The 27,483-nt window shown below is 40.8% G+C and overlaps 1 protein-coding gene across 23 annotated transcripts in view; it reads left to right on the top strand.

Moving 5' to 3' along the window:
• Positions 1-27,483, top strand: part of KLHL32 (kelch like family member 32) — a 247,313-nt gene that overhangs the window by 166,482 nt on the left and 53,348 nt on the right. For 17 of the 23 annotated variants that reach the window (XR_012158000.1, XR_012157999.1, XR_012158001.1 and 14 more), the window contains 3 exons: positions 9,959-10,685; positions 21,273-21,331; positions 24,385-24,577. Coding sequence is in view for 16 of the 23 variants with exons in the window: in XM_073336806.1 (XP_073192907.1) it covers positions 9,959-10,685; positions 21,273-21,331; positions 24,385-24,577 (979 nt within the window). In the remaining 7 variants the exon portion in view is untranslated. Of the gene's footprint in view, positions 1-6,967; positions 7,004-7,235; positions 7,855-9,958; positions 10,712-21,272; positions 21,332-24,384; positions 24,578-27,483 lie in introns of those variants that run through there. The other 6 variants (XM_073336818.1, XM_073336820.1, XR_012158004.1 and 3 more) reach the window with 5 other exon arrangements.

A 27,483-nucleotide genomic window follows, 5' to 3' on the forward strand; every position in this document is an offset into this window, starting at 1 on the left:
TTCTGCCTCCCCCAACCTTGTCTTTGTCTATCAAAATAATTCATGAAAAACAAAGTTTTTATGTAGAGAGAAATAGTGTCTGCAAAGTTATGGTTGCAACCTGTGTTCTGTAATAAAGCTGACTTTTAAATACTATCTCCCCCTTGTAACTCTGGACAAAACAGATCTTCAAGTTTTCAAAACGATAAGATTAATGATGAAGCAGATTTTTTTCTCTCCTGAAAATGCCAAGGAAATTAAGCACTTTTTTTTACATTCCTTCAACTGAAAAAGTGCCGCCTTTTTGCAATTTTTGTAAAGTTCTTTTTCTTGTCCCTATGTTCTGTAAGTAAACCACAACTTTATGAACTCTAATTTTATGGAATTCTTACATTTAAAATGCCTTTACATCTCCTAGCAGGATTGTAGGCTAGTATATATACCTCTGCTTTTACACAATCCTTACGTAAATGTCACCTGAGACTCGTAACATTAAGGTATGACTGTATTTAGAAAACAGAGTTTAGTTTTAACACAGGATTCACTTGATCAGTATATCTATCTAAACTTGGGTCGAGGTTAATTTCCAAGAAAAATAACATTTATTTTACTGTTTCTGTTTTTTATCAGGTAAAATTTTCAGAAACACTAGGTAACTTTTTACCCATTATTCCTAATGAAATGAATGTCCTCATTAGAAAAAATATGTTCAGTTTTATAAAGTTCTGAAATATTCTGCAGAGCTTCAAGATGTTTAAGGCAATGCCTAGAGATTTCACAAAAGGTCCCCATCACTTACAAAATCTATTTCTGTCTTAACAAGTATTGTGGAAAACAATGGGCCTGAGAAAGGGCCTGCACAGTTGAGTCATTTAGGGAAGGACAGATGGTCTTACAGTTAAGGCACTGGCCTGGGCCACCAGAGATCCAGGTTCAATTGCTGGCTCTGCTCAGACATCTTGTGTGATTTTGGGCACTTCAGGGACTCAGTTCCTCATTCTCAGCATTGAGCTATTAATACTTCCCTTGTTCAGTGGTGGTGTAAGGATAAGTGCATTAAAGTTTGTGAGGCGTGGCGATCCACCAGTGATAGAACTACCCAGGTAGCCCCTGGTTGTTTCTCATGTACCCATATTTGAATTGCAGCCTGGAGCATATGCTCTGCCAGACCTCAGCTCTGGGATATGTATTCTCTTCATTCTTGGGGGTGAGGGCTGTACAGGACAATGCACCTGACTAGCCCCACAAAGAAATCAAGCAATTAAAAGAGTGATGAATGGTGCCCTAAAGCTTAAACATTTTAGGCAAATATATCTTATTAACACGCGAGGATAAGTAAGAAATCATTTTAATACATTGTGATTCACTTTAACACTATTAGTTCTGATTAATTCAATTGCTATTAATATAGCAGCATTATGTACCTCTAACTAAATTACTTTGTAATTTATCATTTATGCTACCAGACTGCAAAACCAGCCAGTCAGATTGCTGGATGACTGAATGTTATTCGGTGCTAAAAGTAAAAAAACAAAATTTCAACCATCAGAAACTAGCTAATCCATGGAATAAAGCCTGCTTTTAGGTAGCTGCATTCTGTGGTTGTCATCATTAAGGCCAATAGAACCCAGACCAGGAATACACCAGCCATGTTCATGATATCTGAGACATGAAAGTCTGTCTTTAGCGGAGTAAGGGCTTCTTAAGGAAGTCTCCCAAGAAACTTCACAGTAGCAAATTGCAGGCCTTCCAGGAGCAGGAAGACATCATGTGAATGAGGTCCCTACCTCCTGCTCTCCACCACTCTTGAGACTCAGACTCATCTACCCCTCTTTTTGATCATGTATGTGCAAAGGGCCTAGCTAATTCACATTTTGGGGAGAATAAGGCTGGCCTTCCCTTCTCTGAGCTTGTCAGGCTCCACGATTCTTGAATGTGGGTCTGTGGGGGGTCCTGGGAGTCATTACACTCCAATCCTCCACCCAGTAGCTCACAGACAGCAGCTAGAACGGGGGTCCAGGAAGCCCAGCTTGGACACAAGCCCCTTCCCCTATGTTCTGGTTGGGAGCACTCCAAGGCTTCTGGTTCCATCATCTTATCCTGACCTCCCGGTGTTCTGATTCAACCTCATTCCTACTCCCTGGACCATTGACCTGTTCCCGATATAGGGTGGCCACCTTTCCAAAAGGCAAAAGTGGTTCACATGCAGGAGCCATGCCCTGTCTGTGGTCCTGCCCCTTGTTCTTCCTCTTCCTCCTGAGGTCCCACCCCCTGGCCAGGCCAGAAGCCTGAGCTGGGCTGTGATAAGAGTCTTCCAGGGAGCCCGGGCCACTGTGGGGAGCCCCCGACCGTACACCTGTCCTGGGTGGGGGGCTGGGGTGCCCAAGAGCAGTCGCTGACTCCTGTCCCCGCCCAATGTAAGGTGACAGGTTACTACCCCTTTCTGCTTAACAGTAGCAAGCTTAGTCACAGACTTCCATGACAATATTCCCAAGAGTCCACTCAACCTAAATGTTAATTGTGCAAAGTAGCTTAGGCTTGGCTAAGTGGGAATGTGCAATGGTTAAAGACTGACATAGGAGGAGGCCTATGAGCTAGCCAAGAAGGAGGGGGAGCAGAAAGGATGGGGATCTCCTAATTGCTTTTAGCAAAAGAGAAGGACCAACTTCTCACCCCCATACCCTTTACTTTAACCCTGGTCCTGGAATGCCTAATCTATTCCCTTTCATCTTGGATCCATAGCACTTCAGTGTCTGTGTTTATTTTTGGAGCCATTACACAACCTGACGGTAGTGAGCTTCTTTCATTTAAAAAAAAAAAAAAGCACGCACATTTTAGGAACGTAGGAATTGCCATGGTCCATCTATTCCAGTACCTGTTTCCACAGTAGCCAGTACCAGATGGTTCAGAGGAAAAACTCCACAGATGTGTGATGATCTGCCCCCACAAAGGCCTCATCCTGATCCCTAACAGGCAGGGATTATTTTAAGTCTTGAAGCATGAGGTTTAATATCCATTTGATGCACAGTTGTACTGCCCACAGACCCAGGTTTTCCAAAGAAAAATACATTGTGTCAGCCATAGACTTCACTACAGAAAAAGGAAATACTAACAAAATAAAATGGAATCCTCTTTGCCACCAGCTCAGTTAGGGTCCTTTATTGTGAGGGTGCTTATGGTGGTTTCCTCATTAACTTGGTTAATATGTGTTATTTCTGCTTATAACCCAGTCCATTCAAAGAATTAAATCTTTCATTAGCCAGCACGTGCATAATGGACAGGAAACATTACAAAATTATTTAAACCCTTTTGCATTAGCATCAGCCTCCTCCCTCCACCCCCACTTCAGACAAACATTAATCTTTGCTTTAAGCTTCCTTTTGTTTTGCTGCACTGAGCTGCATGTTGATATATGGAAGTGGTGCCTGATTGGTGAGAGAACATTTGATGCTGGCCACAAACAACACAACGGGGAAGAAAGGATCTACCACTCTGCACTTGAAATACCTGCTCTATTCAGCTGTACAAAGAGATTCCCTTTGATTTGTAATGCTTTCCTTTCAATAGCCATTGGAATTATGGAAAGCCTTGTGGCTGGAGTGCAGAGCTGGGAGAGAACTGAGGCTGCAGAGTTGGAGCTTTACAATCTTTCCAATTTTAATCAAAGCGGGCCAAAATTAACTTTTAAAATTTGTAAGGCACTCGGATCCCAGACTGATGAGTGTGGTAATGACACTTAGACAAATAGGTTCCCTTTCCATCCCTATAGAACTTACGCTTGAATCAACTGCAGCCTGCCAGAAGCTTGCGTACTGATACACCGAGCACAATAACTGATTTCCACTTTAATCTCAAAAAACAGACTCTGTTTGATTCTGTTGTTCACTCTGAGAGGAAAAAGATTATTAATGTGACAGTCTTTAAAGTTTTTTGTGGAAAGGAGAGCAATAATGCAATAAATGTATTGGTTAAGAGAAAACATTTACAGGAGATCTTTGCCCATCATTTTTTATCTTCTTTCATCATGAAGAATGTTCGCTGTGATACACTGTCCTGCTAATCAAACAGCACTGAAAGGTTAGGTCATTGGAAGTCTTTAGTCATTTTGTGCTTTTCAAGAGTGAATTTGTTAAAATTATGCTGAATACCCACTTAAAGCCTCAGCTGAAAACCCTACCTGTGTTTTATAACTCTGCACTGTCAGAACTCATAATAAGTCAAACATTCTTTCAGAGGCACTCATAAGAGAGAGAGGAAAAAAACCCTGTACATTTAAGAGTAATTTCAGATTGTAAATGAAAAAGAGAGGCACGACTGTTCATTTGCACCAATCATGCCTTCCTTTCATCTGCTCTGATTAGGCCTGGTGCGGTTTCATCAAACTACTCCATCACTGAGCTGTCACTCCAGCCGTCTGTTGATTGAAAACAATCAGGGCTCTGATGGCACAATTATTCTGACCCTTTAACTAGAGGCTGCTGTGATAATGAAAGGTTGATTATGATAGTTTGTGCCTCTTTCAGTTTGCCAAGAAGGTTAATTTGGGCATCAGACGGATGTTTAATGGGCGCTTGCTGGCTACACTGAAGTAAATGAGAACGTGCAGTCTTCGATATTGCACGGATATAGTTTGGCTGTCAATCATTGTCATTTTGAGTTTGTGCCTCACACTCTGGAAATCACATTTTATTTCTTCCTTGGAATTTAATTTATTCTGTGCCCTGAGGAAGTTCTTTCACTCTCTGACCTTCGAAGAAGCTTTCTCTGTCTTTTTTTTCCCCTCCCCTCAAATGGAGCCCAAAGGCACAACGCATCCAGAAGAACATTTTCCTTTCATTTTCTCTTAAAAACCCCGGAAACTTTAAAATCACTCTTTAGAACTCACCTTGAATAAAAGCAAATGTTTTAATTCTGATTGTAAAATAAGAATGTGCAAATGAAAGTGAAGTTTGCCCGCTTGCTAAAGCAGCGTCACAAAGGGGGTTGCTTATATATACACACATTCATAAATATTCAATAAAGATTTTAAAAATATCTCTGTGAGAAGGGGCACATTTTACACACACACACACACACACACAGAGCTTAATGTAGTGTAAATGTGATCTCAGTAACGTCCTACAACTTTTTGAGTCAGAAAGTCTCCCTCTTTTCAGGGTTGAGGGGCAGGAGGCATTTCATTGCAGATTCAAAGATTATTAATATTTACCAATTTCAGACTGAGAGAACCCTATGCATAATTTTGTAGTTGTTTGGTTCATGGCGTAAAAGAGATGCAAATACATCATAATTTTGATTGTTCTACATGCACCTCATTACAATCTTCTTTTTATGCACATTTTTCTAATTCAAAAAAAATGACAGAAGGAAAAAGATTTTATATATTTAGCCATGTGGTTTGTGGATCTGAGTCACTCGCTCTTGATATCGCTAACAAATATGAGGTAGTACCTGCAAGGCACAATTGTAAAGGAGTGTCTGGACATTTAGTCACAAGACTACTGTCAACTCCAGAGGCACTGAATTTCTTCTTCCGGGTGAGTGCTCCACCGCCGCTATGCCCCGAGGCCCCGTCTCACCTCTTTTCACCCCGCTCTGCCCCCTTCCCAAGTGCACCCCTTCCTCACGCCACCTCTTCCTGCTCCTGCTCCTGCTCCGCCCTCTCCCCCAGCTCCTCCTGCACGCTGCCAAACAGCTGATTGGTGGGGCCTCCGAGCAGCTGATAGGTGCAGTTGGCGCCTGTGGTTAACTCTGTCCCGTGACCTGAAAAAGAGCTCTGAGTAAGCTTGAAAGCTTGTGTCTCACCAACAGAAATTGGCCCAGTAAAAGATGTCACCTCGCCCACCTTGTCTCTCTAATATCCTGGGACCAACAACTACAAGCAAGCCTGTTCCATGTCTGTTTTTTTAAAATGTCCATTTGTAAGCCTAGCCTTGAGAAGCTGATGGGATTTGTTACTTTCTTCCAAAAGCAATTTTTGGGTTGGTCCCATTGTTTTTATAAATGTACACTAATGGTCTCACCCAAAGACCACTGGAATCAAAGAGTGTCCTTCCATTTTCTTCAGTGGGCTTTGGATCAGACCCCTAATAAATAGTTGGTTCATTGGTGCTCATTTGTGGGCTCGCAAACCCCTAGGAGTCGAGGTCACAGCCACAATGCCCTTTCCATATTGCTACAAGGGAGAGGGTCCCAGCTAGATGGGAAAGCCGTTTCATGGAAGAGGGGAGTATGGAAAAGGTTAAGAACCACTGAATTACCTGAACTCCAATCAGAGGCCAGATCACACTTGCAAATTTTGTTCTGGAGGAATATTTTACAGCCAGAACACCCATTTGCGCTGTAGTAAGTGCACATAGAAATGCAGGCTTGTAAGTTGGAAAACAAACAACCAGATAAAGCACTAAAGTTATAAACCCCATTATTTTGAAACAGATCATGAATAGATGATGAATGTTAGTGAGTTCTCTTTCTATAAAGAGTGCATTGTTTTCGTTACTAGTTTTGTCTCATCAATATCAGTAGGTCTAAAACAGTGTTCCAAGTGCTTATGTAACCTATTTCCCCTTGTTTTTTCCTACTCCCCCCCCCCCCCCCCCCCGACGTTCTTGTTAAACCCTGGATTTGTGCTGGAAATGGCCCACCTTGATTATCATACACACTGTAAGGAGAGTGGTCACTTTAGATAAGCTATTACCAACAGGAGAGTGGGTTTGGGGGGGAAGAAAACCTGGATTTGTGCTGGAAATGGCCCAACTTGATTATCATACACATTGTAAGGAGAGTGATCACTTTAGATAAGCTATTACCATCAGGAGAGTGGGGTGGGGGGAGGTATTTTTTCATGCTTTGGGTGTATAAAAAGATCTTCTACACTTTCCACAGTATGCATCCGATGAAGTGAGCTGTAGCTCACGAAGCTTATGCTCAAATAAATTGGTTAGTCTCTAAGGTGCCACAAGTAATCCTTTTCTTTTTGCGGATACAGACTAACACGGCTGTTACTCTGAAACAAGTGCTTATGGTAATTATGACTTTCTTTTGGCTTGTTTGGTTACAATTCCACAGTGAGATGTAGAGAGGTTGTTCAGAAAAAAATCAGTGTGAAAAAAATCTCTGCTGCTTTTTTCTTTCCACACTATATGTTCTAGATAGAACTGAAGAAATCTATTGAAGTTTGTTTTTAATATGTTCTGTTTTGTTTTCAACCTCTGAGGCCTGATTATGATCTAAAACTGTCACATAATTGTCTACAGTGACATGAATGGGTCGATCAGGGCTGGCTAGAACCAGCCCATATCAGTGGAAGGATTTGATGAGACAGTGGAAACCAAATGGCTGGGACATTCACACCTAGAGACCAATGGTCAAGAGGAGATTTCCCCCCACTCTCATCAGGGAACCAGAGCAAAGGCCAGAAGCTGGAGAACAAAGGGGAAAGGTGTCTGGTGTCTTTGTTAAGAGTTGAGCTCACAGAGTCACACACAGCTCTTACCTAGAGGTGACAGAGAGGTACAGCTAAGGTGGATTTCATAGCAGGTTGACTGGGTGGAGCCCGGGATGGACTGTCTGAACTTTTGCCTTTCTGTGCACTGCTAACCTAAGGACTTCCTGGTGCTGTATTCCAGAAGACTAATAAATCTTACTCTGTGTTGGAGAGGCTGCCTGATGTCACTGCAAATACTTGCTGAGGTGCACTGATCCCTGAAGAGAGTGAAAGTCTGTGACCAGGAGTCTGTCTCAGTTGGACTTGTGGAGGAAAACGGGAGTGCTGGAGATCCAAGGCTAAGTCTTAGAGGCATTGAACTACGGGACCTACCTTTGTGACTACAGTGTACGGCACATCCTAAGGCCAGCTCTGTGATAGCCTTGTAAAACCAGGCACGTTCCTCCTCAGCAACTTTCACTATTACAGGGATGGCATTGCATGTGCTGTGAATGTATACGCTGAATGGCATATTTAGTGAATTTTGTGGCTTTTATAAAAACAAGCTTATGCAAATGTCATTTTTCAAGACACTAAAATGAACACAGCTGTCATCGTTACCAGTAGCAAGAAAGGGGAATGAAAACAAACAAGTCTACATCATTTGGCTTTCTTGTTGCATACTTACCTACCTACCTAGAAAAGGCCCAGCGAGGGATCATAATATTAATATATGCTAGTTGCAAATGTAAGCCCAGGATCACTGTACTGGCCAAGCTGGGGTGGGGGAGCTGGGCATAGGCAAATTTGACATTAAATCCTGTTATGTATGTGTATGTGCAGTGTACATATTAATAGTATTTCACACATTTTTAGAGAAATATTTACATTTTATATAGACAGTACACAATTCCAAGGAAACCTTTACACTGCCCCACAAAATCATGTATAGTCTCACTGTACGTACCACAGAAGCCGCTTATAAATGAAGTTGCTTTTGCCATAGTTCACGCAGCAGGCTGAGTGCCTTGTAATGGAGATTTCAGATCCTTGTGCTGCAGCTCAATAACTCTTCAGATATCCAGATACCATGGTCACAGTCACAAAGTGCGGGTGTGCGTGCCCGCACATATATGGTATGCCGCAGAAAAAATCTAAAGGGAGAAAGGGGATGAGATTCTAAATAATTAACAGACATTCGATTACAGATTACAAAGAAATACATTTTAAATGTGAACTATAAGGGCTTTTTGCCTACCACTAGACCAGGTGTAAGAGATCTCTCTATTTCTACAGTTGGTGACATCACTGTTACCTAAAGTAGAGCTGAGAGCTGGGTTCCTTATACCGTTTTAGGTGTCAGCGGTGGAAACAACTGGAAGATGGGGAAATGCTAATCAATTAAACTTAAGCTATGGCAGCTAAACGGAAGAGGATATTACTTTACTATATTGTTCAGTTGGCAATTTCAGATCATGAACAGTTTCACATTTATTTTAATTTAGCCGCTTGACTATTCAACAAGCTATGTTATGTGCACTTTGGAACCACCCAGAGTGTGTACATCACGGACATGCTGCAGTCCTTTTTGCTGTTCTGCTTTATGGTGGCACTGGAATGATGAATGCCACTGCATTCCACAGCTGCTGGAGAATTCAGTAGTGAAGGAGTTTAAAGCATTTACATTAATTTTTAATAAGAGGAAGTTTTTAGTTTTGTAGCTTTGTTTATTCTCTTAACTTTCACTCCAATTCATTATCCCAGACTAATAATTCTATTTATTCAAGAAAACGTTTGTTTTTATTTGAACAGGTAAGGGGATGGGGGACTAGTAATTTTATTTTTTAAGGTAAAGAATACATGAAGGTAAAAGGCACCCTCAGGTTGTTACCATGAATAGTCTGAATTTTGTGTTCTGTGCATTGTGTGGGGGTGTTGATATTATGGTTTTAAAAAAATCAGGAATGAAGAAAATTGATGCATGGTATACTTACCTAATTTTTCTTCCTTCAGTATTTTGTTATAAACAGGAATAAAGGGGGATGAGGAGGGGAAAAGCCTTTTCTTCTTAAATCACCATACCATAATCTTCCTGATTTTTTTCCCACTCAAGTGTACCCTGTGGCCTTCAATGATCAAATAGTTTCTGTTTATTATATTTTTCCAGGAGCTTGATTCCTATGTTGGCAGAGATTACTTGGACCTTATGAGCTCCTAAAGCACTGCTAACTGCTAACATTTCCTGTTAATTTTGTGTAGCAACCCCCGATGTTGTAGAGGGAGAAGAACAAGTTATTTACTACTTAGCAGTATGATGATCATATATTAATACTGTAGATAATCATTTTCTTTTTATGTAAATAGCAGATGAAATTTGAGAATGCATCTCATATATTGATATCTATGTACTCATAAGTATCTTATACATTGCTCTATGTGTGTAGTAATTCAAATGTATAGTTCTTCTTGGAATGCAAACATTGTGTTAGAAAAACTCCATCATAACAATATAGATAATTGCTTTTTGTGTTTGTGTTTTTCCCTACTTTTTAGCTAGCTGTGAGGTGGTTGGAACACAACTGCCGCTATCAGTACATGGATGAACTTCTCCAGTATGTCCGCTTTGGCCTTATGGATGTGGATACACTACATACTGTAGCCCTTCCTCATCCTCTTGTCCAAGCTAGTGAAACTGCGACTGCACTTATTAATGAGGCCTTGACATATCACCAGAGCATCTATGCACAGCCAGTTTGGCAGACCAGACGGACGAAACCTCGCTTCCAGTCGGACACTCTTTACATTATCGGTGGGAAAAAACGTGAGATCTGTAAAGTAAAAGAACTCCGGTACTTCAATCCACTAGATCAGGAGAATGTTCACATCGCAGGGATTGCAAACTGGAGTGAACTGGCTCCCATGCCTGTCGGGAGAAGTCACCACTGTGTAGCTGTCATGGGAGATTTTCTGTTTGTAGTTGGTGGAGAGGTTGAGCATGCCACAGGCCGCACTAGTGCGGTAAGGACTGCCTGTCGGTATGACCCCCGTAGTGACTCTTGGGCTGAAATAGCTCCAATGAAGAACTGCAGGGAACATTTTGTACTGGGAGCTGTGGATGAGAACCTCTATGCGGTAGGGGGAAGAAATGAACTACGTCAAGTTTTGCCTACAGTCGAGCGGTATTGTCCTAAGAAGAACAAGTGGGCCTTTGTTCAGTCCTTTGACAGATCCCTTTCATGTCATGCAGGATCTGTGGTGGATGGACTTCTTTGGATATCAGGTAGAAAACGTTTCACACAATTTGAGGTACTAACAAAATACCAAATTATTGTCATGAATTAAACCCATAAGTTTACTTTGGCTTACGTGTCTGGAAAGGTCGGACTAAGCCTTTATTTCAGAACAGAGAAACTCAGACTGATGCTCCCAAGCTGCAAGTGGCTCTTTACTGTATCTCCTGTGGCTCTTTGCAACACATGATATTAAAACACTGTGTGACTGAATTATTAACCAATCAGGATGCTTTTACTATGTTGTTAACCAATTGTAGCTGATAAAATAATGATATTTGGTGAGTCATTTTGCTGTGAGAATAATATATATACTATATAATATATTAAATGAAACAATTAATTCACACTACGGTGGCCCTTCTGGGTAATGTTGATTGCTAATTTGGCACCTGAACTACTGAAGTCTGAGTATCACTGTTTTACATATCCATACTAAATTCTTCTAAAACCATAGGAGAATGAGGCCTGGTCTACACTGGGGGGGTGGAGGGGATCGACCTAAGATACGTCGACTTCAGCTACGTTATTCTCGTAGCTGAAGTTGTGTATCTTAGGTCGACTTACCTCACATCCTCACGGCGTGGGGTTGACTGCCGCCGCTCCCCCATCGACTCTGCTTCTACCTCTTGCTGCGGTGGAGTACCGATCCGGTAGGTAGTGTAGACGTACGCTGAGAGAAGCAGCATAATGTTCATACAGTACTTTTCTCTCTACTAAATATGTCCGGCTTCAATGTTGTGTACCGTATGTGGTACCTCCAATCATGATTCATAAATCGCAGTGAATCAAAATGATGATCTATTTGCTGACAGATACAAGATTAAAAATGCTGCATATTCACTTAAAAAAACCCCAAAAATAAACGCCCGTTCCTCCCCGCCACCCCCCCCGTATCCATGCTGTGGTCAAGTGTCAGTAAATGGGATAACCTGAGTAATTTTAGACCTGTCAGTCTGACCCTGATCCCAGGCAAGATAATATAGCTGCTGCTACAGGACTAGATTAATGAAGAGTCAAAAGAGATTAATATAATTAATTCCAATCAACATGGGTTTATGGAAAATAGAACCTGTCCAACTACTATGATATCTTTTTTTGATGAGTTACAAGTTTGGTTGATAAAGGTCGTAGTGTTGATGTAAAATATACTTAGTCTTCCATAAGGCATTTGAATTGGTATTACATAACATTTTGGTTAAAAAAAAATTAGAACAATATAAAAGTAATATGGCACACGTTAAATAGAAATCAGGAATCATCATCAAGTGGGTGTGTTGCCGGCAGAATCTCATAGGGACCTGTTCTTGGCCCTATGCTATTTAACATTTTTATCAATGACTTGGTAGAAAACATTAAATAATCATTGATTAAAGTTTGCAAATGATGCAAAATTTGGGGGAGTGGTAAATAATGAAGAGAACAGGTCACTGAAACAGAGCAATGTGGATTGCTTGGTAAACTGGGCACAAGCAAACTATGTGTGTTTTAATACAAGCAAATGTATACATTTAGGAACAAAGAATATGGAACATATTTACAGGATGGGGGACACTATACTAGGGGGCTGTGACTGAAAAGGATTTGAGGATTGTGGTGTATAATCTATTGAACATGAGTTCCCAGTGCGATGCTGTGGCCAAGACAGCTAATACAATCTTTTTATGCATAAAAAGGGAAATCTTGCTTTGGAGTAGAGAGGTTATTTTATGTCTGTCTTTGGCACTGATGTGACCAGTGCTGGAATACTGTGTCCAGTTCAGATGCCCATAATTCAAGAAGGATGTTGAAAATTGGGGAGGGTTCAGAGAAGATCCATGACTCTGCCTTGAGTGACAGACTCAAGGAACTCAACCTGTTTAGCTTAACAAAGAAAAGGTTAAGGGGCAAGTTGAATACAGTCTAAAACAGGAGTAGGCAACCTATGGCACGCGTGACGAAGGTGGCGTGCGAGCTGATTTTCAGTGCTACTCACACTGCTCGGGTCCTGGCCACCGGTCCGGGGGGCTCCGCATTGTAATTAAATTTTAAATGAAGCTTCTTAATCATTTTAAAAACCTTATTTACTTTACATACAACAATAGTTCAGTTATCTATTATAGACTTAGAGAAAGAGGCCTTCTAAAAATGTTAAAATGTATTACTGGCATGCAAAACCTTAAATTAGAGTGAATAAATGAAGACTCGGCATACCACTTCTGAAAGGTTGCCGACCCCTGGTCGAAAAGTACCTGCGTGGGGAACAAATATTTAATAATGGGCTCTTCAGTCTAGCAGAGAAAGGTCTAACATGATCTGATGGTTGGAAGTTGAAGCAAGCCAAATTCAGACTGGAGATAAAGTGAAAACTTTTAACAGTGAGAGCAATTACCCACTGGAATAATTTCCCAAAGGTCATGGTGAATTCTCCATCATTCACAATTTTAACATCAAGATTGGATGTTTTTATGAAAGATCTGCTCTAGGAATTATTTTGGGGAAGTTCTATGACCTGTGTTATACAGGAGGTCAGACTAGATCACAATGGTCCCAGCTTGCCTTGGAATCTAAGAATCTCAATTTTATGACCCAAATTGATGAAAGTAAAGCACTTCCATTTTCAAACTAGCATACCCTTCTCAACTCAGTCCAATATATGTTATTTTATCCATGCACAGTGGTGTGAGTTAAGGACAGAGTATCATCAACCTTCATATTGATTTTGCTGACATTAGTTATTTTGAAAGTTTAAGGGTGTTTACCTTGCTTTTCTGAAAAAATATTGCTATTTATTAAGAAATAGCTCATGGAAGGTTATAAAGTGTGTAATATTTTTCGGGGAAGTCCAGAATACAGCTGGTCTAGTTTTCATGTAAGGCATCCGTTGATTGCCATCCTTTACCCTAGAAGTATATGTATTATAGGGTGCTCTGAGATCCCTCTGGAGAGAAGGTGCTATGTGAATGCAACATGATGTTATGTATTTATGTCTCAATCCTGCAGTGTAACCCTCTTCGGCAAGTCAGTGAGGTCAACAGGACTCTGTGTGGGTGCAGCAGTCTGCCTACATGGATCATAATGCAGGATGGGGGCTTTTGACATTAAGAAAGAAAGAAAATATGGGAAGCAGTTATAGCAGGTGGCTAGTATATGTACATACATACTCATGAACATCATGTATAAAGGGGCTGGAGATAAGAGGCATCATAGGATGTCAGAGATCATGGAAGAACAGTGTGCAGTGCTTAATAGTGCAACATCTTACTGTTGTATACTAACTTAAGTTATGAACTACCCAACTTCTGATCTGCCAATGGTGATTTATGTCTGTTAAGCCCTGGTGCTGTTCCAGACATAGAATCAGTATAGGCAGGTACGACATGCTCCCTTTCTGCCCTTAGTTATTTCTCCCCACAGTTTACATTTCTGGTGGCTTCCAAAACTGGCCACACTAGGCCTAGTGGGAGAATATGTTTACCCAGGCTTGTGTAGAAAATAAGAGCTAGAGACAGACCCATTTAAAGGTTTACCTTACCCGTTGCATACGACAGTGAATAACCAAGTCAGAATTTAGCTGAACAGTGGAGCAGTTAAAAGCAATGTTTAAGCCATCAAGATATGCTAAGTAAAGGAAAATAGATAATTATGCTGAAGCATTTTGAAGACCGTCAGAGTGCCCAATAGACAGGATTATATATGTACTTATATCTTTCAATGAAATCCTTATTTATTTAATGTATCAGTGTAGTAGAGTATTTAAATATATGTATAAAATACATTAATCAGACTATAGAATAACCTTCCAAGAAATCTGGTGGATGCCCCATTGCTTGAGTCACTGAAAATTGGACTGAGTGACAGAGAAAATATATGGGATCGCATCATGCCATCTGTATTTGATATTGATATCAGTGGAGTTTCTGCTGCAAAATGGATGGTACAGTATAGTCACAGTAAGGAGCAAGGTACTGGCAGTAGGATGAACTAGATAGGGCTTCTCTTTTATATCTAATTTCTATCTTTCTGAGAGAGTACTCTGTGTATTTTTGGTTTGCTAGATTATGACATCTTATGAATTACTAAAGCATATGATACAAATCCATTTAGTATTGGATTGATCTATGTTTTGGACAGGCAGGATAATAAGTGGGACATGTACATTGAAAATATTAGTATTTTTAAAGGTAGTGTATAGATACTATCCATAACTTTAGTCAGTTTTCTACTATTAATTAATCTCTTAGGGCCAGATAATAGTGCTCTCTGCATAGATGCAGAAGGAGTGGGAGGATAGTGCAGTGAACATATTTTGCTATTCTAAAATATTAGTACTCGCTGTTTGAAAAATCCACTTTCCAATAGTCAATAATAAGCTTTCAGAGCAAGCGCAATCAGCTACAGGAGAATGGCCAAAAACTTCAAATGTAGGTGCCTAAAACTAGGTGATTAAATAAGTGGTCTGGTGTTCACAGATGCTGAGTAGCTGCATCTCCTGTTCACTTCTGTGGGAGTTGTGGGTGCTCAGCACCTGTGGCAATCAGGCCATTTCTATTTAGTTGCCTAGTTATCTAAATCCATACTTAACTTCAGGAACAAAGGCCCAGATCTCCAGGATATTTAGGTGCCTAACTCCCAGGGGAGTCACCTTTATATATTTGGGCCTAAGTTTGGAAATTTGGCCAGCATAAGCTTTTCTTAAAAGAAAATTACATTAAAATAAACATTGATGACACTTATGTATCTAGACCCTATGATTGCCAATAGAATCTTTCAAACATGAACAGGGTGCAAACCATTGTAGTTCTGTTTACTTATCTTGCAGACAGGGCTCTTTGGTGTCTTTGTTGCTGCCCATTGTCTTTCCAAGTTGCAACTGATTGAAATCTGAGCAGAGACTCCTGGGGTTTCATTGCTACTATTCAAAACCTTGGCCAATTTTTTTCTGCCGCTTTGGGGAAAAATATGAGCAGCAGCTAAGGTTGCCAATTTTCTAATCGCACAAAACCGAACACCTTGCCGCACCCTCTGCCCCGAGGCCCTGCCCCCTGTTCATGCCATCTTCCCTCCATTGCTTGCTGTCCCCCAACCTCACTCACTTTCATTGGGCTGGGGCAGAGGGTTGTGGTGCAGGAGGGGGTGAGGGCTCTGTCTGTGATGGAGTTGGAGTGGTGAGGGGGTGGAGTTGGAGTGGTGAGGGGTTTGGGGTGCAGGAGGGGCTCTGAGGGCTGTGGCTGAGCAGTTTGGAGTATGGGAGCATGCTCTGGGCTGGGGTTGAGGGGTTTGGAATGCAGGAAGGGGTGAGGGCTCTGGCTGGGGTGTGTGGACTCTTGGGCGGGGCTGGGACCATGAGGTTCAGAGTGTGGGGGGGCTCAGGGCTCCAGCTGTGGGGGAGGTCTCTGGGGTGGGGCTAGGGATGAGGGGTTTGGGGTACAGGAGGGGGCTCAGGGCTGGGGCAGGAGAGGGTGTGGGCTACAGGAGGGGGCTGGGGGTTGGGGTGTGGGAGAGGGCTTAGGGCTGGGGCAGGGAGTTAGGGTGTGGAAGAGAGTGTGACGTGTGGGCTCTGGGAGGGGGCTCAGAGCTGCAGGAGGGGTGTGGGTGGGGGCTCAGGGCTGGGGCAGGGAGTTGGGGTGCAGGAGGGGATTCAGGGTGTGGCTCTAGCCAGGAGGTGCTTATCTCAGGCGGCTCCCGGAAGTGGCCAGCATGTCTGGCTCCTGAGCGGAGGGACCCGGGGGATCTGCGCACTGCAGGTGCTTCCCCTGCAGCTCCCATTGGCTGCGGTTCCTGGAAGAGAAGAAGGTGATTCCTTCCTGAAAATAGCAGAGTGTATCCTGGGGTACATTTCATGAATACCGTATGTTCCATATACTTGCTGGAATAAATGCACATGGGAGCTCTTTGCCAACATGTGGTTTTACACATCTCCCAGCCAAATTCAATTCAATTCAATTCAGATTCAAATACAAAATTCAGCACTAAGGGATTTCAAATGGGTTTGTGATACTTTCTCTGGAACTTTGATCGTATTTCATTCCTCCTGCCATGTGATGGTTTTTGCATCTAGGACATATCTATTGTGGATAATATTCTGCACTTTGGATCTGATTGTACAAGCCTTATTAAGGTGAAAAATCAACCCCCCCCCCACATTTCTGTGAGGCTTGCTTGAGTAAGGGCTGCAGGATGAAGTTATTCAATACAATTTACAAATCATTTCATGGTCTACAAGGGAACAAAGTGTCTTCCCCATGTAGGCTAAGGCAGTGAAAGTGGGAGGGAAAGTGGTTCTGTGGCAAGCCTCTCGTCTTCTCCAGAAACTTCTTTGTGTAGGTGGGCATCTGAGATCTGAATTGTGTGGTTAGGATTTTTGGGTGAATTGAGTTGGGAAGTACCTGCTGTATTGCACCATTCCTCTGGCAGGCCCAGCATGGATTTCCACTTCGAAATCAGCTCAGGAGTTAGACAGTATTGATAAATGCAGTACAAGGACCTTGACAGGTGTATGGAGTTAACACTGGTTGGACTCCCCCTTTTCACCTTCTGTCACCTTCAGCAGGAAGATCTGGGCATTGTGCTGTCATGGGGAGGTCACCAGGGAGGAATGCCTCTCTTCATTGAAGCTATGGGTCCCAAAATCAAATCACTTCTGTCAAAGTGCAATGAATTTAATGTACTACTATTATTTAGTGCCTGATGTTTGGGAAATGCTGGCTGGACTTCCCAAACTGTAAATTTTGTAGTAATTTACACCAAGACTTTCTTCTCACGTAAGCCAGTTACTACAGCATAGTTGCTATGGCTTGACACTTGAATTTAATACTATGAATTCTGTTTTTAAATGCACCTCTCTAGAGATATTATCACTTGCGTATCCCTGTATCTTAGGATAATGCAGAAAAGTTTTAAGAAATTCCATTTTTTATAAGGGAAACAGCTATCCTTGTTGGTACCATTTAAACTTTTATTTTTCCCTATTGTGTTTTTTTTAAGAGACATTTTCTTTTTTTCCCTTTCCCTCCCTCTTCCTTTTTGCCTTGAGTATTTTTAAAGCAGTAGTTCAAGAGGACACTTTCAGGCTTGTTACATTGGAATTTTGGCAGAAAATTTTAAATGTTCACTATAGCACTTCCAAGTTAGGAGAAACTTGGTTTTGAAAACTGATGCTGATATAAAATGGCATATTTAATGACAGATGTATCTAAAGAAAGCTGTTAAGATGCAGATTATCCCCCTGGGGAGGGGAGATCAAAACTGCCAATCTATAAAATGTACTTGTTAGGGGAAGGCATGGAATCTATCTATGCAAGCACTTTGATTGCAGGGGACAGTGTAGCAGCATGTGGCATCATAACCTAAGAGCAGACAAATCAGCTTGATGACTTTCAAAGCCAAGAATACTGCTGGAGGCAAGGGTACTCCAGTCTAGAAGAAATTAAAACATATAGAGACTGTTATTAATTCCATATCTATTTTTGTGTAGTCAAATCTGTATGCAAATCCTTAGCATCTCATTTTGGCAGATTAATCTAAAAGTGACGAGCGGCATGTGAAAGGAATGTAATGATAAAACACCACCGATGAGTAGTATTGAGCAGGAAAAATCTAGGCTGTGTACAGTACTTGGTATGAGGGGCCTTTTTAGGGGGAAAATAAATGGTTTTTATTTCTTTGATTATTTATGAATTATTTTACTAGGAAGCAACCCCTCCACCAAACAAAACAAAAACGAAACAGTTTCCAGGCTTTTCTTTCTTAAGAGTGACTTGGTAAGAGGCCCAACATCATGTTTCCGATATACCTCCTGTAGTTTAACATTTAGAGGGAATCAGCAAAATAACTGATTGGTATGTTTCAAAATAGTAATCTGGCATCTCATTTCTAAATATTACTGTACAAGAGAAAAGAAATATGCAAAAGAAATTGAATTATGAAAAAGATCATTGTGTAGCTGTACGTACAGTTGACAGTATACAAGGATGTACAACAACACAGAGCTACATAATATATCCTGAGGTTAGGAAGGGGAATAATCAGAACTTGCCTATGCATATTGTGGCATATGTAATCTACAAAGGCTGTGATAGACAATAAATGGCAACATCTTAGCATGGTGGAAATATTTTGAAATAACACCCTGTGTCTGGCTTGTCTGTTTAGATTGTAAACTCTTCAGAGCAAGGACCACATGTTATTACATGCGTGTACAGTGCCTAGCACAATGGGATTGGCATCTCAAGACATGGCTATAATATAAATAATCAGTGTTGTCACTCAGCAGTACAGGGCAATTTGCTTTAATAGATTTGTCCTTAGTTTCTCCTACATGTGTAAAAATGTCTGGAGCTGCAAGACATTGAATGGGAGGCTTTTCCTATGAATTGGTTGTGCTATTGACATTGTAGGATGTAGCTTGCTTTTTTCCTTGACCAGGTGTAATATTGTTGCTGCCTGTATTCTAGACCATAGGTTGTGGTATAATAAATAATTGACTTTTGCTTAGGTGAAGTTAAAGATTTATTAACCCAGGATATTAAAAAATAATCACAGCAGGGCACGATGAAATCTTGAGGTTAACAAAATTATGGAGACAACATAGATGTTGTTACAAAGTTTCTAACTATCTACATACAAAATATCTGGAAACCGCTCTATTTTGGACATTACCTTTAAGTATTACATTTAAAAAAATGAAAGGGAAGGTGAGGTTAGAGGTCAAGGGGAAATATGATTATAGCTTTCTGATGAGCAGCCCGGAAGCAGATTTTGGCAAATGATTTATTAATTATGATTTTTTTAAAGGTAACAGTGCACTCTGCCCATAGGAAGACATATGGTCAGATCCTGGGCCCCATTAAGGTCACTTTGTGTCACCAGACTGCTTCAAAGAGCAATTGAGGATTACTGCAGCATGGGAGAATTCTCTGGCCAGCCCTCCTGGCCACTATCTCAACCCTAGGGTCATTTCAGGGTTTGCTGGGGACAAGAGGAGGTGGAGCTGAAGCGCAGTGCATGACTGGCCCCTTGGGACTAGTTTAGCCAACATGAATTAGAGCTCGTCTGTGGCTGCTGTGACTTGCACTGAAGGCTGATCTACCCCACCCTCTCGCTAATCCAAAAATCAGTTTAGAGACCACTTTCTCTCCTCCATGCTCTGCACAGTTGAGGATTGTCACTGACCCAAAGAATTTCTTAAGGCTCTGATGCTGCAATCCAGTCTTCGCGGTGTCCCAAGGATGTGTGTGTGTGAAGGGCTTCACCTGTGTGGATCAGATTACAGCATGAGGATGAACATTTAAAACCAAGAGAGCACAGGGTGATCATATATCAAATCATTAACGTGAAGCATCAATTTGGGCCAAATAAACTATCCTAGGCATTTTGAAGGTACCTTTCATCTTTGTTTGTAAATTATATTGACAGCTAAGCAGCCAAGATGCAGTATTTGGGTATGCTTCTTGGCAATGGTTAATGGTGTTTCAGACTTAACCATTGTTGAAGGAGCCCACAGCATACATATGCTAGTTATTCACATGGCTACTTCCATGAGCAAGATATTCTCTTCCTAAATACAAATCTCATTTTGTTTTTCTTTCAGAATTATATGTGAAAGTGATTGTTGTTCTAAGATTCAGCACAATGTTTCTGAATGAAAATGATGCCCCATAGTGCCATTCCTGTTTGGTTACAGCTCTAATCCCCACCTCCAACTCCTAAATTTTCTCCTGTCCTGTGGTTTACTCCATAGGTCCTCTCTTCTCTTTGACTGCCTCTTAGATTGCATACTCCTTGGAGCAGGGACAGTCTAGTCATTTCACCTCTCTGTGCCTCGTTTTTCCCATCTGTAAAATGGGTATAATGATATTGACCTCTTTCATAAGTCATTTTGAGATCTACTGACTAAAAGTGCTAGGGATTATTATTATTATTAATCTTTGTCTCTTGAACAGGGATGAGCACACGGAACCACAGAAATGTAGGGCTGGGAGGGACCTTGAGAGGGCATCTAGTTCAGCCCCCGGCACTGAGGCAGGACCAAGTAAACCTAGGTCACCCCTGCCCGGTGATTGTCTAACCTGTTCTTGTCTAAATCTCCAATGACAGGGATTCCATAAACTCCCATGGAATTTAACTATCCTTATAGTTAGAAAGATTGTTCTAATATCTAACCTAAATCTCCCTTGCTGCAGATTAAGCTGATTACTCCTTGTCCTGCCTTCAATGGACATGGAGAACAATTGAACCATGCTCTTTATAATAGTCCTTAGCACATTTGAAGACTGGTCAGTGTACTAAACAAATAATATTATTGAACCATGTTTTAGCCTAATGAATTAGCTTTACACAGAGAGATGAATTGTTTATTTGTTTGTTGCTGTTTTGCCTTGTATTCTGGCAACATGGATCAGCTGTGCTAGTTATTAACTAGATCAAAGGTCTAACTGTGTGAAAGTAAAACTGGTAATAAGTAGTATAATTATGTCGTAGATTTAATACGGTGATATATAAAATTATAGTCCTAAATGTGCTTGATTTCTTTACTAAGATCTTGGTCCTTTTTGGTACTCATGAAAACATTTTAACCCATGTAAAATCTCTTGTAGGAGGAGTAACAAATACTGCACAATACCAGAACAGGCTAATGGTCTATGATCCTAAGCAGGTGAGTTTCTGTGTTGTAGGTGTTTGCTTATATGTTTGAATGAACAAAGTATATAACAAATGTATATTAAAGAATACTGGCAGATCAAAAATACTGCCAATTCAAACTGCTAGTGTTTTATACCTACTTTCCACTGTTGTAAATGAGTATACATGTACAGAGTAACAGAGAATAAGGGCCACTGTTTAAAAAAATAATATTCTTTAACTGGGTTACTGAAAGCATTTTAGATTAGCAACACTGAAAACATGTTAAAAATCTACTTATTTGTCACCATTTATTCTGCTTCTTTGCTTTTTGCAAACCATTAGCTTTGGACAATGCAAATAAACTAGTCAGTTTCACATACTGGTTCTCCAATGGTAGCTCAGTGTTGCGATATTTCTGCTCCACATGCAGCAGAGAAATGTGTAAAACCAAACAAAAGTGTTTTCCTGAACATAAAACTATTTCTATTAATATTAGGGTTTGTAAAATTTTCATTTACCACAAAAACATAATTTTGGACCTACACTGCCCATCAGTGATCTGTTAAACTGATTTATTGCAAAGCAGTTGATTAAAATAGATATTTTTGTAAAAAAAAAAAAAAAGAGAGAGAGAGAGAAAGAAATCTGACCATTTTTGATATTGCTAAAGTACCTATCACTTTATTATCTGAGCACCAAAAATATCTTTTAGGAATTTGGTCATACATTATGTGTTTTGTTTAGGTTAAAATTCTCCAGTAACAACTTCAGAGCACTGGGACATGGTAATATGTCCTTTCTTCCTTTATTAGGGAAACAAACGCCCTAATCCTACAGTCACATCAGCATGAGTGGACTCTCATGCCCCTATAGAAGGATATTGACTTCTGATTGCTGGGTAGGGGCTTTGGGTTTTATATTTAAAGCCAAATTCTGCCAACAGATACTTACATGTGACTCCCAGTGGTTTTATGGGGAGCACCATGTCTGTATCCAAGAGCAGAAGTTGGCTACAGGAATCACAGTTAACAATTTCTTTTAAAGGGCACAATATGTCATTATTGATTATACAAACAGAGGTTCTGTTATAAATCTTTTGTCCATCGTGATCACAGGCTACAGTCTTATTTTGCTTGTGATTTGGGCATCGTACTTACATACATTGCCTCCTTTTTGTGTTGTGCATGCTTTGCCTAGATTCCTTAGTTGCTCAGGTATCCCAGCAGACGCACTCTAAAATATCTGTGGCTTGGCTACTTCAGCATAACTTGCTAATTGCAGGAGGCCAAGTCTGATACACAAATAGTTAAAGAGGAAGAATGTGTTAGCATTCTTTAAATGAGGTCTGCTTCATGTTTGTACACACATGCTCTTTTTAAAAATTCTGCTGGCATATTGTTTATGGTGGGTACTGGAAAACATCACATCTGCTTGCATCTTGCACAGAATCTCAATAACTCTATCATTCAGCAGTAGTGCTTGTTTCTGTGCTAGGCCTTTGTGGAGAGTCGATAATGCCTGCCATCTGCCACAGAGCACACAGCTACCTGCCAACAAGCAGGCTGGGGTGACCTCTGCTTCCCCACCACTGATTAGTATTCACACGCTGGCTTATTAGGAATGACCCCACCAGGCCCCTCTGTTTCTTTGCCTTTGCAGTGCTTGGCGGCTCACCTGGCAGGCACTGCAGTGGAGGAAGCTAAAGATATAATCAGGGGATGCAGGCAGGCTTTGCAAAGCAGATGGTGTCTATAGTCTTGTGTCAAGGGACTGGACTGCTAATGCAAAAATTAATTCCTAATATTCAAATATTATATATTGTAATGAATAGCTATATACTGTGGAGGCCACTGTCAGAGGCTATTGAGTTACCAAGTTACAGGGTATTTAATATAAGGAATTACCGCACAGACTAATTGTTCTAACTTCCCCTACTAATAAATTAGACCTTTTGTAGCAGGTTGTTTGACTGTTCAAGGTAGCTGGAGCAGTTGTTTTCTGACTCCTAAAGTTTCATATCTTTTTACCCTTAAAAAAGTAGTAAAACTCCTGCAGTGCCTCCTTCCTGGTTAATAAATATTCAAAACCATTTTTCTTACATAAATGATTCAATCAAAATACGGAGGGATAAAGAAAACAAAATGGAATGCACAAATGCTTTGGTAAGATGCTATGAGATTTTTTTTTCCTGTTCCTTTGCTTCCTAAAGAGAAAAACCAAATATGTTTCTGAATGGAGGGAGGAAAAAAACCCTCTTCCAGCCCTGATTATAGCTCCCTGTTCCAGGTTTCAGTGCGATTTACAGAGGAGAGATCTAATACTTTCTTACTGAAGCACGTCAGCACCGCATTCTATTTTTTTTTTTCTCTGTGACAGGAGAGAGCAACATCTGAAACCCTTAGTCTTTCAGAAATGTTCTCATGACTTTTTCAGCACAGATACACTTATTTTAATATTATATTGCGCCAGATGAAAATTATAATTGTAATCTACACTCTTGCTTGGAATCTATCCCTTGATTAAAATCTGTCCATGAGTAATTCAGATTCACCATATGTCATGAAAGAAGATTTTTTTCAATATATTCTAAATAAAGGATCAAGGGAGATTAGATGAAAAAGTGAATGTTGGGGGATGGTGGAAATACTGTGTTTTATCCATGGGAGAAGAGTCCCTGGCTCACCTGTACTCCTGTCACATCACCATTTTCATGTTTCAGTTACACTTAAGAAATCAACATTTGGTTGTGTCTTCCATCTGTCCTCTTATCCTGTCAAACCAACAATGCCTGAAGTATAACCAAAGACAACATTTACCACACGGCTACATTCTAAAGAAGTGGAAAAGAACCTCTGAATTCTCCCAAAAGATATATATTAAAATATAGAGCTACAAAGATTACCAGCTATGGTGTGGGTGTTGGAGTCCAATCAATTGACCAGCTGTTCTAAGTAACATTCAAATTTAGCAATATATTTACGCAAGATTTGTGGCTAGTAAGAGGGATATGTGACACTCGTAGCACTTGCAAGTCTCCAAGGACTGCTGAGTCTGAGACCAGTTTTTCTTTGTTTACATTTCTAGAATAAGTGGATAAGCCGAAGCCCCATGTTACAGAGGAGAGTGTACCATTCCATGGCAGCTGTCCAAAGGAGGCTTTATGTTTTAGGCGGGAATGATTTAGACTACAATAATGATCGGATTCTTGTACGCCACATAGATTCTTATAACATAGACACCGACCAATGGACGCGCTGCAGCTTCAACATGTTGACAGGCAAGTCTTTTTCATGAAATGTACAATGAAAGCAATGTTATGGGAGGGTTTTGTTTTGTTTTGATTCAGGAGCCTAATTCTCCTCCGTTACAGCACTTTTATAAAGGTGGACCTCCACTGACTTCAGTGGAATCACTCCTGATTTAGGAACCGATGCAAACAGGAGCCAACAGGAGCCATTGCCTTGCTGCTCTAAGAGAGAAGAGAATCAGGCAGAAAACATTTAAGAAGAGTGTTCTTTTGGAGCATTGCAGGCTACATTTTCAAAACGATGCAACTAAAAGGGGTTTAATTAAACAATCAAAATAATAAAATGATTAAATCTTATTTCCCCTTTCACTAGGTGCTTAATTGCACCAATGGAAATATCTCACTTTTTTGAGTACACAAAGGCAATTCAACTATACCTTGCACTCCATGAAAGTGTAGTTTTATAGGGTCTGCTGCTACTGGTGGTGGTGGTGTTCAGAGTATTTATGGAGATGCATAACTGTCCCAGACTTATTACTACATAATAGTGTCTTAACAGGATGCCAGAAAGGAGTTTATTTATTAGAACTAAATCAAATCAGAGATGAGTAGATTAGCATTGACGGCTGCTGGATTTGCAAACTTCCTCTTGAGTAGCTTGAGGGATCATTGCAGTAACAGCTAGCAAAGCAGTGCACCTCATTTACCTCTGTCACACACATTACCTAGCATCATGACTGTGTGATGTGCCTCTCAGAAATACTATTGAGTATAAGCAGCAGGGAGATACAGCCCAACATTATGCCAGGCAAGTAATGTGTCCCAGGAGTAAACCAGTGGCAGCTGCCTAGGGAGCCGCATTGAAAGAGGCATCTCCAGAACCTTACTGCAGGAATGCTGAGGTCATTCAATCATTGGCCTGACTTGAACAACTGTTCCTTCAGCTGCAGAGTTTCTGTCCGCCCAAATGCTGGTTCTTGCTTCTGCTCAGTCAGCTGTAAGCATCCTAGAATCTTGCTCGGTTGTTGCTCAGAATCCTTTGTATAGGCACCACAACAACTTTCTTGATGCAGCCCAGCAAATGAAGCAAAGGATTCAGGAGCTAAAGGCTGAGCAGCAGCGAGAACAAGGAGTTTGCGGAGTTGGTTAAGTTGAGGGAAGGGAGTAATATACAGTGGTCACCAAATCCCATCTTCAGGGATTCCTAGGTTGCTTTAAGGGCCAGCCTGATGTCAACATCATTCTTTTAAGTATCGCTTTGAAGTTACTAGTTCTGGAAGCAAAGACATAGATAATATACATGTCTGGCTGTTTGGTGGCTGAGTCAGGGAATCAAAATGCTAGACTTAATTGAGTGAAATGGTGTTGTCAATATAAAGGGAAGGGTAAACCCCTATAAAATCCCTCCTGGCCAGAAGAAAAATCCTCTCACCTGTAAAGGGTTAAGAAGCTAAAGGTAACCTCGGTGGCGCCTGACCAAAATGACCAATGAGGAGACAAGATACTTTCAAAAGCTGGGAGGAGGGAGAAAAACAAAGGGTCTGTGTCTGTCTGTGTGATGCTTTTGCTGGAGACAGAACCGGAATGGAGTCTTAGAACTTAGTAAGTAATCTAGCTAGGTATGTGTTAGATTATGATTTCTTTAAATGGCTCAGAAAATAGCTGTGCTGAATAGAATGAATATTCCTGTCTGTGTGTCTTTTTTGTAACTTAAGGTTTTGCCTAGAGGGATTCTCTATGTTTTCAATCTAATTACCCTGTAAGGTATCTAACATCCTGATTTTACAGGGGTGATTCCTTTACTTCTATTAAAAGTCTTCTTGTAAGAAAACTGAATGCTTTTTTCATTGTTCTAAGATCCAAGGGTTTGGGTCTGTGGTCACCTATGCAAATTGGTGAGGATTTTTACCAAACCTTCTCCAGAAAGTGGGGTGCAAGGGTTGGGAGGATTTTGGGGGGAAAGATGTGTCCAAACTACGTTTTTTCAGGCACCCAGATAAAGTTCAGTGGTGGCAGTGGAAATTCAAGGGCAAAGGGTACAATTAATTTGTACCTTGGGGAAGTTTTAACCTAAGCTGGTAAAAGTAAGCTTAGGAGGTTTTCATGCAGGTCCCCACATCTGTACCCTAGAGTTCAGAGTGGGGAAGGAACCTTGACAGGTGTTCTCTCATATCGATAGATACCTGGAACTGGTAAAACAGGGGAGGGAATAAACTTTGTTTTAAATTAAGTTTCCTTTCCATCCTTCTCTCCCCTTCAATGCTTTTAAAGGTGCAGGATTGACAGCCTCTGGCAAAGAACCACTTTGTTTTTTGCACGGAATAGGCAGCACAACAGAAGCAGTGGCAATGCGGGCTTCCTCACTTTGGATGTGCCTGAGCACCTCTGAAGTCAATGGGATCAGTAGCAGGGCCTGTGCTTCAAACCTGACGTTGAAGGAATGGTTCCAAGGGTGAGGGTACTTTTTCCTCTCTGTACCTTCAGTGCTCAGCCTTTCTGTTGAGATTGCCACTAAGGATTCCACTTAGAGCTGTGCTTCGTGATGGGACACAGAGTTTTAAACAGTTTTAAACAGTGTTTACATTTTTCTAGAATGTTATTAACATGCGCAGATTCCTTAAACAAGCTTTTCCTATTTAAAATAGGAACAACTTCTGCTTTTAGCTATACCCATCTAACCCCGTAAAATTCAAGAGGTCTGCACAGGTGCCAGTTTGGCTTCATTGGTCTAACAGTGTATCTTATTAGAGTAGTATGTTTATATTAAACATATGGAATACACACACATGCGCGTATAGTTGTAGATACACGCACAAGAGGCTTAATTCCTCTTTCAGAGATGTATTGGTATCTACTATTTCTTAATGTTTATAAAATATACTTTTCTTTAATACACTTTAAACTTTGCAGTCTGTTCCCTATTCAAGTGTTACTAA

The sequence above is a fragment of the Lepidochelys kempii genome, chromosome 3, assembly GCF_965140265.1.
Source record: "Lepidochelys kempii isolate rLepKem1 chromosome 3, rLepKem1.hap2, whole genome shotgun sequence".
Taxonomy (NCBI): domain Eukaryota; kingdom Metazoa; phylum Chordata; order Testudines; family Cheloniidae; genus Lepidochelys; species Lepidochelys kempii.